At 38.5% G+C, this 19,306-nt stretch overlaps 1 protein-coding gene across 6 annotated transcripts in view; it reads right to left on the bottom strand.

Annotated features, from left to right (window-relative positions):
* Positions 1 to 19,306, bottom strand: part of GRHL2 (grainyhead like transcription factor 2) — a 225,755-nt gene that overhangs the window by 143,543 nt on the left and 62,906 nt on the right. For all 6 annotated transcript variants that reach the window (XR_011965814.1, XR_011965815.1, XM_072603364.1 and 3 more), the window contains exons 3-4: positions 16,919 to 16,986; positions 9,012 to 9,405 (exon numbers count right to left, since the gene is read on the bottom strand). Coding sequence is in view for 4 of the 6 variants with exons in the window: in XM_072603364.1 (XP_072459465.1) it covers positions 9,012 to 9,405; positions 16,919 to 16,986 (462 nt within the window). In the remaining 2 variants the exon portion in view is untranslated. The remainder of the gene's footprint in view (positions 1 to 9,011; positions 9,406 to 16,918; positions 16,987 to 19,306) is intronic.

Below are 19,306 nucleotides of genomic sequence, written 5' to 3' on the forward strand. Positions count from 1 at the left end.
AAGTCTTAATACAGTTTTAAGTTTTAATAGCTTCTTGAGACACCCTGTATCATATAAGATGGAGTCTGACAGTGCAAAAGCACTCTATTACTACTTTTCCTATGCCTTTCATCACTATGTAGTATAAATATTTGTATCCTAGCCATATTTCCCATGCCAGATTATCAGAGATGACATTCATTTGTGCATGCCCGGTTCCTAATAGAGCCCTCCTCTGTGATTAGCAAGTACATGAATGTTGAATCGATGTGACAGAGCTATGAAATTCCTAAGGAATTTCATCTCATGGACTCAAATCATGCCTCTGATGCTTAATATCCATGGGACCTTGGGGGCAAGTTAGTTCACCTCCTCAGCCTCAATTTCAGCATCTATAAAAAGAGGGGACAAAATGAGTTGGATTAGATGAACCATCTCTAGATCAATGACCCTATGTTCTCTGAAATCACATCTCACCAAAAAAATAAATAAATAAGACTTCACATTTAGAAAGTATTTTAAGATTTAAAAAGTACTTTCCTTATGACAATTCTATGAGTGTGTTATTATTCTTTTTTTACCAAAAGAGTAACAAAAGTTTAAAGTTGAAATGATCCGTTTATGGCCACCCAGCCAGTTAGATTTGAATCCAGGACAAAGACCTCCAAATCCAGTGCTTTTTTTTTTTTTATTATATAATTGAGTTTTCTAATGATTTACAAAAAGCTTAATCTTCATCCTTGCACTTAAGTATCATTCTAGTGCCTTCCGTCTGTTGATTATCTCCAACTTACTTATCTTATATGTATGTATTTTGCATATATGTCATATGTATATATACTCTGTATATTTCTTTGTATATTGTCTCCCCTATTATACTTCTTGAGATTTCCTTGAGATCAGAGGCTATCTGTTGCCTTTCTTTGTACCCCCAGGGACTAGCGTAGTGTTTGGCACATGATGTGTGCTTAATAAATATTAAGAAATGTTTGTTGGAATGAGTTAAACAAATTCATAATCTCAGATGACAATAGCTAGCATTTACAAAGCACTTTACATGCAGTAACTCAATCCCCATAATAATTCTGTGAACTAGGTATTATTATCACTATTTTTACATATGAGGAAACTGACAACAAGAGACCTTAAAGGGCTTGTCCTAGATCATACTGCTAGTAAGAGTCTAAGGTATAAGGTTTTATCTTATATTTTATCTTGATCTACCAATAGATAGGCTGGTAAAAATATACTTGCCTGGAGTCTTGGAAATTTAATAAAAAATATGTGTATGTGTGTGTGTGTGTGTGTCCATAAAGACAGAGATATAGATGGAGGGCAGAAGGAAAACTGGCCACATATAATACATATTCATTCTGCTTATTAATTATGATTTACTTGGGTTTGGATGCAGAAGCAATCATTACAAGTGCAGATGGCTTAATAAATATACTAAATGGAAAATCTCAAGAAGATCATGAATATCTGGTTATGCACAAGGCCTAGAACATAAGAGGGGTTCAATAAAAGCTTACTGACTAACTACAGTAACAAAGAATATGTGGATTTTCCTGACAAAACAGAAATGGTTTTGTCCAATGAAGATAAGTTATTATAGGGAAACCTCACTTATCAATTAATCAATAAAACATGATTAGGTACCCACTATGTGCCCATCACTATGCTAGATGATAATTAGAGGAAAGTTCACTTTGAATTTGTGAAAACCACAGGATATTTGTTCAGGAAACACAGGTTTATTATTGTTATGTCCATACAATATCTCCAACTAGGTTGACACTTTTTTTATTCATTCAAAAATTGCCTTAATAGAATATCTTAGGAGAAATATTTCAACTTATAATGCTTATTCATAATTAGCATATCATTTTCATGTAAGCAGGTCTTTTCCTGTAATAATGTTAGCTAATAATTATATATAGCCTTAATGTCTGCAAAGCACAATACAACTCTGACCTCAAGTCTCGTAATCTTCCTGTGGTATTTTTATCCCCATTTTACAAAGAAGGAAATTGTACTGTATGCCTGGAAAGTTCTCCCTCCTCACCTCCACCTCCTAGTTTCCCTGGCTTCTGTCAAGACTCACTCAAATCTCACCTTCAGCAGGACTTTCCTGATACCTATCCATCCTCCCAATGCTCACAATTTCCCTCTCAGCTACTTTCCATTCACACTGTATATATCTTGTACGTACATGGTTGTCTCTCATAAGAATCTGATCTCCTTATGGAGGGGATTCTTGTTTTTGACTTTCTTTGTATCCCAAGGACTTAGAACAGTGCCTAGAACCTAGCAAGTATTTAATATATGCTTGTTTACACACACTGTTGTTCAAGGTGGATTGGAGGGGTGGAGCAACTACCTATCTCTCCATGACCATACCTTGGGCTCTGGAGGAGAAAGTGAGGTTGGTGGCCTTGCACAGCCCTCCCTCACTCAAAACAAAGTCAAGTGCAAGTCATGTCATCCTTTCTCTGGTGGCATGGTCTTCTTTGGCAACGAAGGACAAACACAAACCTTGGGCAGAAGCTACCTTTTTGAAGTCTCCCTTAATAGGAGGCATACATTTGTAGCCAGTGTCCATTTATGGCAGGCTGTCATTAACAAGCATTGACTTTACCGAATTAACTAACTATAACAAATAGAAAATGCAACTTGAGGAGAAGACAGGCTAATAAAACACTTACATGGGCTCATACATTCTTTGATGCTAATCAATTTACAAGGACATACAAGAAAGCTTTGGTGCAGTTCAGGCTTCCTTGAACATTGAAGACCCTCCACATCTGGCTTCACCTACCTTTATAATCTTATTTCCTATTATTCCCCATCCACACACTCTGTGTCCTAATATAATTGGACCACTTGTCAGTCCATTCTCTCATCACACATCCTCTTCCATTTGTACAGTCCATACCTTGGACCTAGAATTAACTCTATCTTCATTTCAACCTATCAGAATCCTTCTCTTCCTATAAAGACTGGTCCAGACACATTTTTGGACATGGCCAATATTTTGCCTGATTATGTTTATTCGATACAAGGAGTTTTTGTTTTCAGTAAAGGAGGAGATGGGAATGCTTATTAATTGAAAAAAAATTTACAAAATAAATTAAGGATCACTTCTTCCATGAAGACTTCTCTGATTTCTTAGCAAAGTGCCTGAAACACTATAGGTCTTTATTACATGTTTATTGAACTGGAGATAATGTTATGTAGCATCTTCTGACTTGGATAGATGGTTAAGTATAAGCTGACCATAAAACAATGACATATCTAATATCGAGCAATCAACAAATATTTATAAAGTGTCTACTATGAGGAAGGCACTTTGTAGGTGCTGCAGATAGAAGTCAAAAATGAGGCAGTCCCTGTTCCCAAGGAGCTTACGGTCACAGGGTGAAACAATATATGTGTGTAGATAGGCAAATAGAAATACAAAAATAGAAATACAAAGACAGAAAGAAATATGCACACACACACATATAAAAACCCATACAAAACAAGTATGTGAGACAGAGGATGTGTGGGGGAGAGGGAACCAGGAAAGATCTCATCATACAGAAGTGGTACTTGGTTCAAGGATTCCAAGAGGCAGAGGTAGAGAGGAAAGGTAGTCCAGGTATAGGTGTCAGCCAACGAAAAAGCAACACAGAGTTTCCTGTTTGAGGGAGAGAAAGATCAATATGGCTGGACCAGAGTATGTAGCAGGCAATAAAGTAAGCAGGAGGAGGCCCAGTTGTGAAGAGCTTTAAATGGAAAACCAGGGAATTTACATTAAATCCCAAAGGTAACTGGGAACCACACAAGTTTATCGGTGAGGGGGAAAGGGAAGAAGGAGTCACATGTGAAGGATGGGTAGAAGCTTAGAGAGACCTGAGATAGGAAGATGAACATAAGTAAAGATGATTTTTCTGCACCACAGTCCCTGCACAAGAGGAATGTGGACATTTGCACACTTCTAAATCCTTCAGGGAGAAATAAGACCCAAAGCTTCATTTTCTTCTTTCTTTCAGGAGATCCACTAACAGCTGCAAAAGATCAGGAGGGAAGGAAAATCATTGTACTGTTACAATCTAACTCTAACAAAAAACAACACACACATATGCGTGTGTATATATATGTGTGTGTGTGTATACACACATATTTACACATACATATATACACACACATGTATATACACATACATATATAAATGTGTGTTGTATATATACACACACATGTATGTATGTGTATACACACACAGAACAGAATCATGAGGGGAAGAGGAAAACCAGAAAAGATCTCACTACCTGGAGGGTGGCACCTAAGCTGAATCTCTAAAGATTCCAAGAAGCAGAGGTAGAGAGGGAGTGCATTCCAGGCATGGGGGCAGCCAGCCAGTGTAGCCAAAACTGGCTTAAAATGTGTTTTGTTTTGTTTTTCCCTTGGGCAGAGGGGATATTTGAACCAAAATTTATGGCCTCCAAACTCTTTGCACTGTACCAACCTGCCCCTCAGAGACTGACTGTTTCATAGTTTTTGTTTGTTATTTTTATTCTGTTATCTTGGCACCAAAGTATTCAGACTTTTCCAAAAGTTAACACTGACTTCAACCCTGACAAAAATGTCTAAACACTTAATGGTTTCTGACATACGAATGTTGAAAGTTGGGGGAAAGATCCCTTCCCTAAGATTTCACTGGTATAGGGGACTCCCAGGGACGAGCCTCTCTCTGCCAACACAGTTATGAAATTTTTCTACAATTTATATACACTTATCCCTTCCACATCATAAGGGTTAGGGGTACAACACTTCTGTGATCTGGAAAATCCATGTAAAAATGTTTGGCCTTCTTTTGTGCCAGAGAAGAGGTCGAATGATTTATGATATTAAAGGATAAAATATGTTGATATTATGCAATAACTACATATATTTTATGCATTTTCTGAGTTTCTAAACTTTTGGTGTCATCTGCTAGCCTTTGTGTATCATCTATGGCTTCCACAAAACTCCCCCAAAATTCCCATTTAATTTCTTATGCTGACCAATAATATATTGAAACATGATGGGGAAAGTCACAATGTGGAAGAGACAACTGTAATCTTAGAGAGTTGCCTCGAACAGTCAATCAGCCAGTCAGTAAACTACAGGCACTACAGTAAGTACAAAGGGTTAAAAAAAAAGCAAGAGTCCCTACTCTCAAGGAGCTCACAGTCTTAAGGAAAACAACATGAAAACAAGTAGGCCCAAACAAGCTATATAGAGGATAAACTTTAAATAATCAATGGCCAGGAAGTTACTAGAATGGAGAAAGATTGGTAAAGGTTTCCTTAGAAGGTGGAAATTTACCTAGGACTTAAGGGAAGCCAAGGAAGACAGGAGACTTGAGATGAGAATGAACTTTCCAACCTTAGGGAGAGCCAGTGAAAAGGCCAGGTTGCCCACACAACTATTACGTGTCAGAGGTAAGATCTGAAGGCAGATCTTAACTCTGAGTCAGGAATCCTATGCAACATGCCACACCTATTCTTGCTTGTTCAGTATAATATTCTCATATTTGTTCTTTTTCTGAATTTATGGACCCCTCCCTAACATGAGAGCTGCAATTGGATTTTTACAATCCCTCCAACGATTGTCTGTGCCTAGCACAATGCCTTTAGGTGCTTTATAAATGTTTATTTAGATGGTTTGATAACAGTTGCCTTTTTATTGCTGGAGATGAGGTAAAAAAGGGATCAAAATTCCTCACAAACTTTGCACGCATCTTGCTACCATCTAAAATATTTGAAGTTTATGTGATTATCATGTTTCACTGATGCTAGTTCTTTAAAGAGATATCAGTTGGACCCTTCATAGCAACAACCTTCCCTTCTACTTATCCAGGCTTAGCATCAGAGCTAGTATCCCTTGTATTGGCTGAGGCCAGGGGTCTCCATATAATTCAATAGTCTACCAGGGAATGTAATATATTTCAACCAAGGATTTGTACTACAGGAATTTCCTTAACAACATTACTCAGAGGTCAACTAATCATATGACCGGTTGGCAGTGCTATAGCAAAAGATTATAATGGAATACTTAAAAAAAAAAACTCCCATCAAAATGAAATGCAGTAGGTCAATTAAAGCCCAATGCAAACACTGATTTTGGCTGCAATGATTAAACCCCACAAAGCAGTTGAACCAAAAACATTGGGATTGAATCCAAATACTTAGCTTCTAGTAAGGTCAGAGAATTCCTTAACTCTCTTTTCTACTTTGAAATTTTAAAAAAAAATACAATCACCTCTTTTCATAGGACTTTTATCTGCAACACAAATACAACTGATAACGTACCACATAGATAGCATAGCCATTCCAATGCCATGGGACCACGTCCCCAAACCTTTTGGAAAGGCAGTGTGGGAGAATGGCAAAACCACTGAACTCTGTCAGTCCTGGCCTCTGCTGATGCCCCCCCCTAATTACTAGCTATGTCACCTTGGGCTTAATCTTTCCAAGTCTGTTTCCTCACCTGTAAAGTGAAGATATTAATTAATAGTTGTGCTACCCAGTGGCAGTAAGGTGGCCCAGTAGACTGATGGTTGGCCTTAGAGGCAAGAAGATCTGTATGTGAATCTGGTGTCAGAGATACTTAATAACTAATGTACTATTATAGCTAGGAAAATTATTTTGCCACTGTCGTCTCAGTTTCCTCAACTGGGAGATGGGGAGAAGAAGAGCACCTACCTTTCCTGGGCAAAATGAGGATCAGATGAGAGAATATTTGTTTTAAAAAAATGTGCTTAGGAGAGTTCCTAGCACATAGTGTTTATTCCTTCCCTCCCTTCCCCCACCTCACAAGGTTGTTCTGAGCTTCAAATTAAATAATTCATGTGAAATTCATTGTAACGGTTAAGTTATATGTACAATCCAGCTATTGAACCAAATGAAAAGCCCCACATAAGGTCAAAAATGTAATAACAGTATTTCTCTCATGAAGCATCCATTTGTCCCCAAATGCATGGGAGTAATGGTTTGTTTCTGTTTTTCACTTGTCTCACAGAAACCTCTGATACAGTGGAATACATACTGGATGTGAAATCAGAGGAGCTGATTCCAGTTCTTCTGCTTGCTACCTGTGTGACCACTGGCAAGTTATTTAACCTCCATGGGCCTCAATTTCCTCATCTGTAGAGTGCCAGAGCTGGCCCAGCCTCAGAGGTAAATTCCAGCTCTCAAAATATGATTTCTCATATTTATAGACAACCAATATTTCTTAAGTGTTTATCAACTTGAGGGTTTATCAATTGAATCAACCAAGTGGACATTTATTAAGTACTCACTACGTGCCGGGCATTGTGTTCTGTGTCAAGGATACCATGACTAAAAATAGGAAAATTTCATAGCAGAGTCTCTCTTCATTTAAAATTTTTTTGATAAGTATTAATGAGAACATCAGGCAGGAAAATAATTTTAAGTATAAGTGATTAAAGTGATGTTAAGAATTTTACTTCAAATCTCCAAGAGCAGGAAAGGGTAGGGATAGGAAATGCATTTTATGTATCCAATACTAAGTCACTGAAAGCTTCACTATATATGTATACAGCAGGCATTCATGACAATCCTCATGCAAATGGAATTTCTTTGAGCAGATCAGTTGGTGGGAACAACCAGGAAAGAAGCCTGAGGTACATGGGGCATGACCTGGGCAGTCTCTTCATGTTCTTGGTTAGAGGTAACTTCTGCACAGGCAAATCTGCCTCCTAATTTCGTTACCCTTAGGCTGCATGCATCCTCTGGAAAGTCATGGACATGACAAACCTTCCTTGGAAGGGGGAGGACAATGAGAAGGAGATCTATGTGCAAAGTTTAAAAAAAATTTAAAAAGTACCACCTTATACACTTGAGTTATTAAAAATTAGCACATTTAAAGCTTCAATTTTATATATATTTACTCAACCTTGGGATGTCATCTTACTCAAATTGTAAGAGAATACAAGAGTTTGATAAAAAAGACTTTTATCAAACTCCTGTCTATAAAACAGAGGAATGGATGAAAGTTTCTCTAGTTGCTTCTATGAGTGAACATGGCTGCCCTGCTAATGTTGCACCTCCTCTGTTTGAAAGTTTAGGTAAAATACCTGCTAGAGTTTAACACAAATGCTGTCCTTTGTTGCTCCAGAAAGGTTGGAAAATCACAGAAATAGTATCACCCTGAAGTAGTTTTAGAACTGAAATGAGAAATTCTGGCAAATCCATTTGGGGTTCGGGTGGAGGAAGTACAAAGGTAAGCTATTCTTCAATTCTCAGCCCCTAGCCTCCAATCCCTCAGGAGGAGAAAACAAGAGAAAGAAGGCAACATGTGTGTTGGGAGTTTGGGGGAAGGAGGAAAGATGAGGGGTGTTGGGGCTCAATGATGGTAGGAGGTAGGCCACAAAAGGAACATAGGACACTACTTAAGTGGGGGCAGCAAGGTGCTTCAGGGTCAGGAGCAGATCTAATGGGGCCTTGAGTTAACAGGCCTCCAGGGCACACTCTAACCACGCTGTTCATCAAGCTGCCCTAATCCTAGTCATAACTCTGAAGGTCTTAAAAGCAGTGGATGTTTTCTGAACATTAAAGAGGGCTGTTTGAACTACTGGATAAACACAATCAAATCCAGGTCAAAAACCAGATGGATAGATAGTAATCTTAATTCGGGAGTGCTTAATAGGAAATGATAAAAGATGAAAAGATGATAAATACTCCTAGCTTTAAAAACTTGGCTTTCCATATAAGTTTCCCACATTTCCATAAACAGTATACTTAGATTTAAAGGCTAAAAATCCAAACTAATTTAAAAGAAACACATGGGCTAAGTTGTCAGAAATAAAAAAAACAAATTACTTCTCCCAAATCCATACCCCGCCTCCCCCCTCCCCATCAGGTCTATTCCAATATTAAAAAGTGTTAGACCCTCAGTTAATTGTAGGCATTCCATTTGCCTTTTGGAAACCAAAGACCAGAGGTTTAACTATCACACATTCATTCACTAACTCACAGCTGACTCACCTCTGTAGCACCATCTTTGAAAGTTTCGCTGTAAGTGCTGTCTGGTGTGCTTCGCTGGTCATCCTTGAGATAGTTGGCATGGGGAGCCATGCTGGGGACTTCATACTGATTTTGCTCAAAGATGACACCACGGTTCTCCTCACTTTCTCCTCGGGGGTACTGCACAGATGGGGCCATGAAGACGGGCGTAAACTCTTCAGCCTTCACCACCACTACTCCTGCCACACAGCCCGCTGAACCCTCAGACACATTTGCACTGTATTGTTCCCTTTTTAAGGTCTCCAGGTGATCTTGGTTCAAAGAAAGGTTAACTGGAACAGTCTTTAAGACCTGTACTCGGTTTTCTCCTCCTCCACTCAGGTTGCTCTGGGCTTCACTAGTCCCAAGGCAGTTTCTGTTCATTCCAAACCCAGCAAAAGAGGGGAACAAAGGGGAGGGTGGCAAATAAAGAAGAAAAACATAGTGAATGACTCATTTTTTTAATGATTTTTTTTCTTTTCCTAAAGATACTATTTAAATGAAAAGAAGCTGATACTTGGGCACAAAAATTTTCAACTAAACCAAGGAAACAATTATGGATAACCAGGGAAGCCTGAATTTAGAATATTTTCCAGAGTTTGGAGAGGTGAAGCAATAAGACTTAAATCAGAAAAGGACCTCATAGATCTCACATATAATAGCTATGGGACAGGGGGGAGGGATTGATGAGAATAAGCCCTCAGCTATGGCATGGGTATGAGGGACTGGCCAATGGCAAGTGTAAGAAGCAAAAAGATAACTGGGAAAAACTGTTGGTAGTCAACAGCATTTTTTCGCACATTTTAACCAAAAACTTTTAGTTCCCTGTGAACTACTCATGAATGTTGAGAAATAGGGGCAGCAAATTAACATTTTATGAGGCTGAGCCAGCTCAGGTGCCAACTACCTCATGAAGCCTTTCCCAGTCCCTTAACTAGAGGGCACTTCTCCCTCCCTGAATTTCTCCTAGCACATTTTCCTACCACTTCCATCCCATCCATATTCTAATCTGTATACTTATTTGCATCTCTGTCGATTGGGATTTAAATGCCTTGAGGTCCAAGAGATCATATCTTTCTTATTCATTTATGTATCCTCAGCATGACATTTTCCTGCTCAGTAAAATCCAGAGGTTCTCTTTTACCTCTAGGATCAAATAGAAAATCCTCTTTGACTTTTAAAGCTCCTCACAATGTAGCCCCTTCCTACCTTTCCAGTTTTCTTATGTTTTACTCCCCTCCACATTCTCTGCAATCCAGCAACACTGGTGTTCTTGTTGTGTATTCCCACTGCACACTCCAGTTTTTCATGCCTTAAATGTTCTTTCTTCTCCCCTGTACTTCGTGTCGTTCCCAATCTTCTTCCAAATTCAGCTCAAATCCTACCTTTTGCAAGAGACGTCTTTCCCAGTCTATACCCCTCTCCACCTGTCGCCCCTTCTCTCTGATATTACCTCTCATATACACTGTTTATATCATGTATGTGCACAGTTGTATATCTCCCATCAGAATGTGAGCTCTCAGTCAATAAACATTTATTGAGCAACTACTATGCACCATGCACTGCGTTAACTTATGGGAATACAAAGAGGCAAAAGACAGTCTCTGTCCTACAGACTCTCACCATCTAATGGAGCAGACAAAAAGCAAGCAAATAAGTACAAACAAGCTGTGAGTAGGATAAATAGAAAGTGACGAAGAGACAGAGGCGCTATAGTTAAGAGGAGTTGTGAAAGGCTTCCTGTAGAAGATGGGACTTTAATTGAAACTTAGAGAAAGCTCCAGGGAAGCCATTTGGCAGAGATGGAGAGAGCATTCCAGGCATGGGGAATGACAGAGAAAATTCCAGGAGCTGAGAGATGGAGTATCTTGTTCATACAGCAGTCAGGAGACCAGTGTCAGTGGTAAGGTACAAGAAGCCTTAGAAGAAAGGTAGTAGAACTTTAGGTTATGAAGGACTTTGAAAGTCAAAAAGAGGATTTTGTATTTGATCCTGGAGGCAATAGGGAGCCACTGGAGTTTCCTGAGTAGGTGAAGTGACAGGCTGAATGGAGGGTATTTTGGAAAAGGGAGAGGCTTGAGACTTGGGCTCTTTGAAGACAGGGACCGAGTTTTTGTTGTTGTTGTTTTGTTTTGGTTTTTTATTTATTTTGGTTTTGCCTTTCTTTGTATCTCAGGCCCTCAGAATAGTGGCTGGCACATAGTAGATGCTTCATAAATGTTTGTGAACTGAATGACTAACCCAGTAGGGGGGTGGTGGAGTGAAGGTGCTGCATCCAAAATCAGGTGGGTCCCAGTTTTGACTGCTGCCTCTGATGCTTACTGGCTGTGTAACTCTGGCCAAGGTACTGTCTATGAGCCTGGTTTTTGTTGTTTTTTTTACTTGTTTTTATCAAGTCTGTGGTGTAGGGGGTAAACAGCCAGTCTCAGAGCCCCCTCCTGACAGACTGGCTAGGCTGATGCTGTGCAAATCTCTTAGTCCCTCAGGGCTCTAAAACAGCAATTCACAAACTTTGGTCCCCGGATCCATTTACACTGTAAAATTATTGAGGACTCCTCCCCCCAAAAAGCTTTGTTTATGTAAGGATTTTATCTATCAGTATTTATCATGTTCGAAATTAAAATGTCTTAGTATTATTATGAAAATATTTTTCACTTTGCAGACCTTGTGACAAGGTCTCAAGGACCCCAAAAGATCCTCACTTTGAGAACTATGCTCTAAGACTTTAAGTTGCAGAGAAGGTGCCCATTTGCATTGGTAGAGGAAACTTTCCTGTCTGTGCCAGTGACCGAAGCTTCAATCTCCCAACACAGTACACTTACTGGACACTTGTTTTGCTGGATTGAAATGAATTATTGTGCAGGTATCATTTCAGTTAAACTGAAGGAGGATCATCCTGATGGCGAGAAATTTTCCCAGTAAAATCTCCACTACTTGAGTACTTTTGAGAGCTGAATAATGCCCCCACCCCAAGCCCAAAAAACCCATTGTTTTTCAAAGTAAAAGACACCCATAGGTTCTTTGGCCCCACTATCAGGTAAGAGGAAAGGAAGAGGTGGAAGAAGGGGAAGGGGAAGGAGAAGAAGAAGGATTACTCAAAAGGCTCAGTCCCACCAGAACCTCACAACACAATATAATGTCTCTGGAAATAATCAAGTTTCTTTACTAATGTGACTTATTAAGGCTATGATTACATAGCACTTAGTGAAGATGTGGAAATGCATATGTGTAACATGATCAACAGAGACAGTCAAATAGGATAGCTGGAGCCAAAGCCTCAAGGAACTGTCTACTCTGATGAAATTAAACACAGACTTGCCCAACCTCCACTTTCACATGCACCATGTAGAAACAAGTTCGAAATGGATTTGCCCAAACATTCCCCATAGTTGACCATCTTTTCCACCGACCACACCAGAGCCCAGATGAAACCAAGCTTCACTTTTTCCACTTACGTATCCCAGATTCCCCTGTTCTATTTAAAACCCTAAAAGTGCTGTTTCTTTGGTCTTCATTTGTGTGAAGTTTGCTTTAACATTCTAAACTTGCCTAACCCCAGAATTTCCTATAAGGGCAAATCAAAAAAAATTTAAATCTATTTAAGAAGAAGGAATCCAGAGAAGTAGAAACTGCTATGCTTCGGCAGCTATGAAGCTGCCCAAACCAGGAAGCTATAAGAAGACATCAGAAAGGAAGTTTGCTAGAATTGAGGAGATTATTTAAATGCATTGACTTACCTGGGACAGAATTAAAAATTTACATAAGCATCATATGAATAAATCAAACATTTTTTTTTTATAAGAGCAAAGAGTTAGAAAGAAAGTTAGCTTGCCATTTTGGAAATCGCTGAACAAATAATGGTAGATAAACACAATTAAGTGTTATTATACCACAGAAGTGGTAAATAAGAAGTTAGAGAAACTTGGGAAGACTTAACATGAACCAATACAGGGCCAGAACAATGAACATAATGGTCAAAGTCATGTAAAGAAAAACCAAAACTGAAAGACTTCAGAAGTCTGATAGATGTGACAACCAATTTTGACTTTCAGTACTTGACAAGAATTATATCCTCTACCAATGTATAAAGGCCTGGTGGATAATAGGTGCAGAATCAGGCATGCACTCAGAAATGATCAACATGAGTATTTCTTTGGACTGAATATACTTTTTGAACAAGCATTCAGTTGTTTGGGGGAAACGTAACATTTGGGAGTGATAGTGATGTTTTAAAAGGAAAAAAAATCAATAAAACATTTAAAATAAATAAGCATTAGAAATGGTATAGTATATCTACTACTTTTCAAAACCATATCACTCCAATTTCTTATTATTTTAACAAAAGGAGACCTGAATATGCAAATAGTTACAATGTAATAAAATCCTATGATAACATCACCCATTATGAAATGGATTTATCTTTTGTGAAATTTATAAAACATATTAAAGTTGTCAAGGCACTTTTCATTCATTAATTCACTTGAATCATAAGACAATCCTGTAACATAGACAATATATATAATATTATGCCTATTTTACAGATGAGGAAATTGAAGTTCAGAGAGCTTGACTTGTTCGTTGTCACATGGCTTATGAGTGTTAATGGTGGGATGTGAACCCAAGTCTCTTCTGCCTCAAAGTCCAGCATGCTATCTACTCTATATGATATGCCTTGCTTCTGTAGGGCAAACTATATTGTCTTAAAAAAAATAAGAAGAACCACATAAAAGTCCATTATAATAAGAACTGTGACCTTGGGTACATCACTTTAAATCTCCCTGGACATCATTTTTCTTCATCTTTAAAATTAAGGAGTTGGAGTAGGTAGTTTCTGAGGTCCCTTCCAGCTCTAAATCTATGGTCCTATGATAATAATATCATGGCTATCATTTATATAGCATTGATTATATGCCACGTACTGTGCTAATGACTTTACAATTATTATCTCATCTGATCCTCAACAACCCTGGAAGGGAGGTGCTATTATTATCCTCATTTTACACATGAGGCAACTGAGTCAGGCATGGATTAAAGTGACTTCTCCCAAGTTAAACAGCTAGGACTTGTCTGAGGTCAGATTTGAACTGGAATCTTCTTGACTCCAGGCCTGGTGTTCTGCCTACTTTGCTACCTAGCCTTGAGCCTATGAAGTTCAAAATAAAATAATGCTGTCCCATCCTCCAATACTGGCATTTTAAAAAGTTTCTGCTATAATTATCCAAATAAAAGCTACAAGTGAATTGATGTCGCTGATATGTTTTTAAATGCTATCTAGGAAGGCAGGGATGGATAACATCACCTCTCTTCCTCATTAGCAATGATACACCTTGAATTTGTTAGAGTGCTTTATGACTTATAAAGTGCTTCCCTGGAGATTGTCTTATTTGGCCCCCATTTTACAGAAGGGGAAACTAAAGAGGAAACTCTAGAAAAGTTAAGTATTTTGCAAGTTATGGAACTGGTACACAAACCCATGATCTCTGGTTTAAATTCCATGAGTTCTTCCTACTGCCTCACAATCAGGGCTTGTAAAACATAACCTTAATGTGTTTTTCATGACTGCACATGTATAACCTATGTCAACTGCTTGCCTTCTCAATGAAGGGGGAGAGAAGAGAGAGAGGCAGATAATTTGGAATTCAAAACTTGAAAAAAGAATGCTAAAATGGCTTTTACATGTAATAAGGGGAAATAAAATATTAAATTAAAAAAGAAGTACAATAAAAATTTATTAATCACTCAAAAAAGTATCCTTTTCCTAACCCTATGATGCTAATTTTAAGGGTAGGGTTTAGCAGATTGTGGTTCATTTGGAACAGGATCAATAAATACAGATTGATTAGTGGGAAAACGTCACAACCTTGACCCTGACATGAAACATACATAAGGTAGAGAGGCGATTTGTCTCCACTGTTGTGTTTCAAGTGGCAGCATGGTCTCACAGAAACTCCAAATAGGGCAGGAGAGTCAGATTCACAGGGTACATACACTATCGCAGGCAGGATATTCAATAGGGCAGAACAGGCATTTTGTATCCCAATAACTGAGATTTCATAGAAAGGAGTCTTGGGTACTACTGAGAGAACTACTATCTGTAGAAGTGAAAATACTATGGAGATGTCATGTTGGGATCGGTCCTACCTCTAGACAAAACTGTGAAATAAGTAAAGTTTGCCTTTGGTATCCCTTCATCCTACCTCAGCGCTTATCGGCTGCCCCTCTCTCCTTCCCCAGAGGCTCAAAGTGCACTCCCAGGTTTCCAGGATGCCCAATATGCCCAGATACTGAAGTGTTTCACTCAAACCTGACAGTAAGTACCAGACCACTAAAAGTCCTCAATCTACTTTCCCTTCTCTTCATGCTAGAACCATAGATTTAGTGCAGGAAGGGAACTTCGAGTCTATTTTGTCCAATTCTCTAATTTTACAGATGAAGAAAGTGAGGCACAGAGGGATGAACTGATTTGCCTGAGTCTATAAAGTTAGTCATAAAGCTGGGACTTGAACCCAACCCATTTGATTCCAAATACAATGTTCTTCCCAGCTTGTATCCAATTCCTTCAGGGTCTTCCTCTTGTAATAATGGATCATTCAGATAACCTAATCCTGGTTGATATGTTATCCCTTTTAGGACTGAAGCTAAAGCTGGTAATCTCCTGCAGCAGAGAAGGCAGGGAGATACTTTGAGTCAAGAAAGCCTTTCATTACCTCTCTCTACTTAAGTGGCTACTTCTGTTCCCAAATGAAAAAGAAAAATAAAGAACAAATCTCCAATCCCAATTCTTCTCTCAAGAGTGCTTTTCCATTGAATACTACTCTTTTCAATCAATATGAATCAAAACTTCCACTTAGTGTAGTTGAATGAACATTGGGACACGAATAGAAGTGGAGACCTGAGATCTGCCTCTGTCTTGCTGCATAAGCCCATCAACCACTCTTAGTGCCTTAGTTTCTTTATCTATAAAATGAGGGGGGTACATTATATGTACAAATATATTTACAGCAGTTCTTTTTCTAGGGGGAAAGACAAAGAAAGTGAGGGAGTGTCTATCAATTCAGGGAACAACTGAAATATTTGTGATATATGAATGACTAGAATACAATTGTGTTTTACGAAGTAATGAAAGGAATAGGTTCAGAGAAGCTGGGGAAAACCTGTATTAACTGATACAGAGAGAAGGGAACAGAATTAGGAGTCCAATTTGTAGATTAGCAACATTATTGTAAAAGAGGTACAATTCTGAAAGACTAAAGAATGCTGATGAACTCCATAACCAACCATGATTCCAGAAGATCCATGATCAAACATGCTACCTACCTCCTGACAGAGAGAAAATGGACTCAGGGACCGACATATACTTTTTAGACATGACCAATACAGTAATTACTTTTGTTTGACTTTGCATCTTTGCTCGTTGTTGCTCAGTCATTTTTCAGAGTCTTTGTGACCCCACATTAGGGATTTCTTGGTAAAGATACTAGGGTGGTTTGCTATTTCCTTCTGCAGCTCATTTTACAGATAAGGAATTGAGGCAAACAGGATTAAGTGAATTGCCCAGCATGGCACAGCTAGTAAGTGTCTGAGGCCATATTTGAACTCAGAAAGTTGAGTCTTCTTGGCTCCAGGCCCACTACTCCATCCACTTTTTGGGGGGTTGGGGGTTGGGGAGTTGAGAGGGAGAAAAATTTTTTTTTTAATTTAAAATTTTTAAGATAGCTTTTAAAAAATCTTCTAAAAAATTAGTTGGGTAAATTAAATCATTTCTAAGTCTCTTCTAGGTTTGAAATTCTATGTTTGAGGATTTCTAATCTCAGGATGCATATATGTATATAATACATATTACATATAACATGTAGAGAATATCTTACCATGGTAAGATAATTTCTTACCTTTTATCTTGATCTTCTTGACTGTCACTAGCTTTGCAAACAGTGAGCAACCTTTTATCTCGAGGAACCTGCAAACAGTTATCATCAATTGGTTACGCATTTAATCCAGAGATAACATGTAACACTGGAAGCTACGTACAATCTAGTAAGGAGAAAAATAAACTTTTTTTAGACCCAAATTACTCAACCCTACATCAGGCTGGCGTATTAGGGGCAATTGTCTGAGGCATGGTAGCACTAGTTGTACTACTAGAGATGATAAGTCCAGCGGTCAGTCACCCAAAGATCTGCTGCTTGTTTCAGTCATGGGCAGTTTTGCTTGGGTCCCCACCTCAGATGGAATTCTCTGTTCTGTTAACTTCCTCCCTCCTCTTGACCACTCCATGATGGAGAAAAAAACAAAAGGGAGAATGAGTAGTAAATCTGAACAACTCATTTGCCTTGCCTACTCAGAACACTTGTTAGGGAACCTATCCAGGAACAGATGTGTCCTCTCTTCCCTGCTTTGTGCTCAACAAATAGCAGCAGTCTGGTTTTCTCATTATTCTAGAGAGAGATAGAGACAGAAGGGATCCAGAAGGAAGAGAGAGAAGGAGAGCCAGAAGGAAGAATGAGGGAGATGAAAAGAAGATAAATTTCTCTTTGACTGCTTTCTAATCCAGAAGCAATTTAGATTTGGGGTTATGTCGCAGTATCCCCTAGTCCTAGCCAACCTATTGCGCATCAGTGAACTTGAATAGGGAGTGATGTAAGAGATTTTCTATAATCTCCCCCTTTTTAGAACTCCAGTAGCAGCACTTACCATGGATTTGACTCACTTGGCTACTATTAAAGATGACTTGGCATCATCAGTTTTCCCTTTATTTGTAAATGTGTTACCTTTCTAAATGGACTGTCAGTTCTTTAAGGGAAGGGAACATTTCTTCTACCTCTGTTACTTCTGTGTCTTACCCATGATTCTCAGAATATTGCTTTACACATAGTAGGCACTCAATAAATACCTATTGATGGACAGACTTTTTTGGGGGGAGGGACCAGAGCATAAGCCAAACAGAAACCTTGCCTTCCTAGTTTTCTAAAGCTACATCAATATGTTTGTTGCCAAAACAACTACAAAATTGGGGGGAGGGTGGAGTTGAGAGGAGGCAGGAAAGTGAAATTCATAACCCCTGAGGCTATGGTGCCTTAAGGTTTTCAAAGCATTGGCTTCACAACAACCCTGTGAGGAATGTTGTGGTGGTAGTAGCAGCAACAGCAGCAGCAGCTCATATTATAAAGCCTTTTAAGGTTTATAAAGTGGTTTTCATGCATTATCTTACTTGATCTTTACAACAATCCTACAGGGCAGGTGCTGTTTTTAACCCTAACCTGACAGATGAGGACATAAGGGTTTGAGGAAGTTCAAAGTTTTGCCCACAGCCACACAACTACAAAGTGCCAGAGCCAAGATTTAAACTAGTCTCCTGTCTCCTGATCTTATACTCCTTCCACTTCTACATATTACCTATTTGAAATCACTGGACAAAAAAAAATCTGACAATTAAAAAAATTAACACATGTACATACATCAAGTAAATAAAATATGTATATATTTAAAATGTGTGTATATATGTGCATGTGTATATATCCATACATATATATGTATGTTTGTGTGTGTGTGTGTGTATATATACATATATATATGTATACATAATAAAATAATGTAGTCCAATCCCCATTCACTTTATAGATGAAGAAACTTGGGCCCAAGAAGGTAAACTTTGAACTGTTCTAAACATTTCAGTTCAAAATGTTTTGTTCCCTTAAGCGATCATCTGGGTCCCCCAGGGCAATGCTGAAGCCCATGACTAAGAGAAACTATATCAGAAATATATAACCAACAAATGAAAGGGGCATATAGATTCAAGTTAAAGAAATTCAATGAAATGTGATAGAAGGGCTGGACTAAGAATCAGGAACTGTCAGCTTTTTCTATTTCATGAACTGACTGTGTGACCTCAGGCAAGTTCCTTAACCTCTATGGATACAATTTTCCTATCTGTAGAATAGGGACAGGAGTGGTCGAGGTAGAAGGTGAACTAGATCATCTCCTATGTCCCTACTAACTGTATGATTCCATTTCTATAGAGACTGAACAGGGGAAATGAGATTAAGTTCATCCAAAGAAGAAAAAAATCCTTCTATTGGAGCTAGTCAAAAGAAAAAAAGAATCCCCCTGATTATTGGATCTAGTAAAAAAGGCAGAGGGGGTCTCAGCAGAAGCAGAGTGATGTAGATTAATTTCAATGAAAAATCTTTGTTTTGGAAAACAAAGTTTGAAATACACCCATCTCTCCTTTTCTACATGAAACCTTTCCTGATCTCCCAAATGCTACTGCCCTCTCTCCT

Source organism: Notamacropus eugenii, chromosome 4 (assembly GCF_028372415.1).
Source record: "Notamacropus eugenii isolate mMacEug1 chromosome 4, mMacEug1.pri_v2, whole genome shotgun sequence".
Classification (NCBI taxonomy): Eukaryota; Metazoa; Chordata; class Mammalia; order Diprotodontia; family Macropodidae; genus Notamacropus; species Notamacropus eugenii.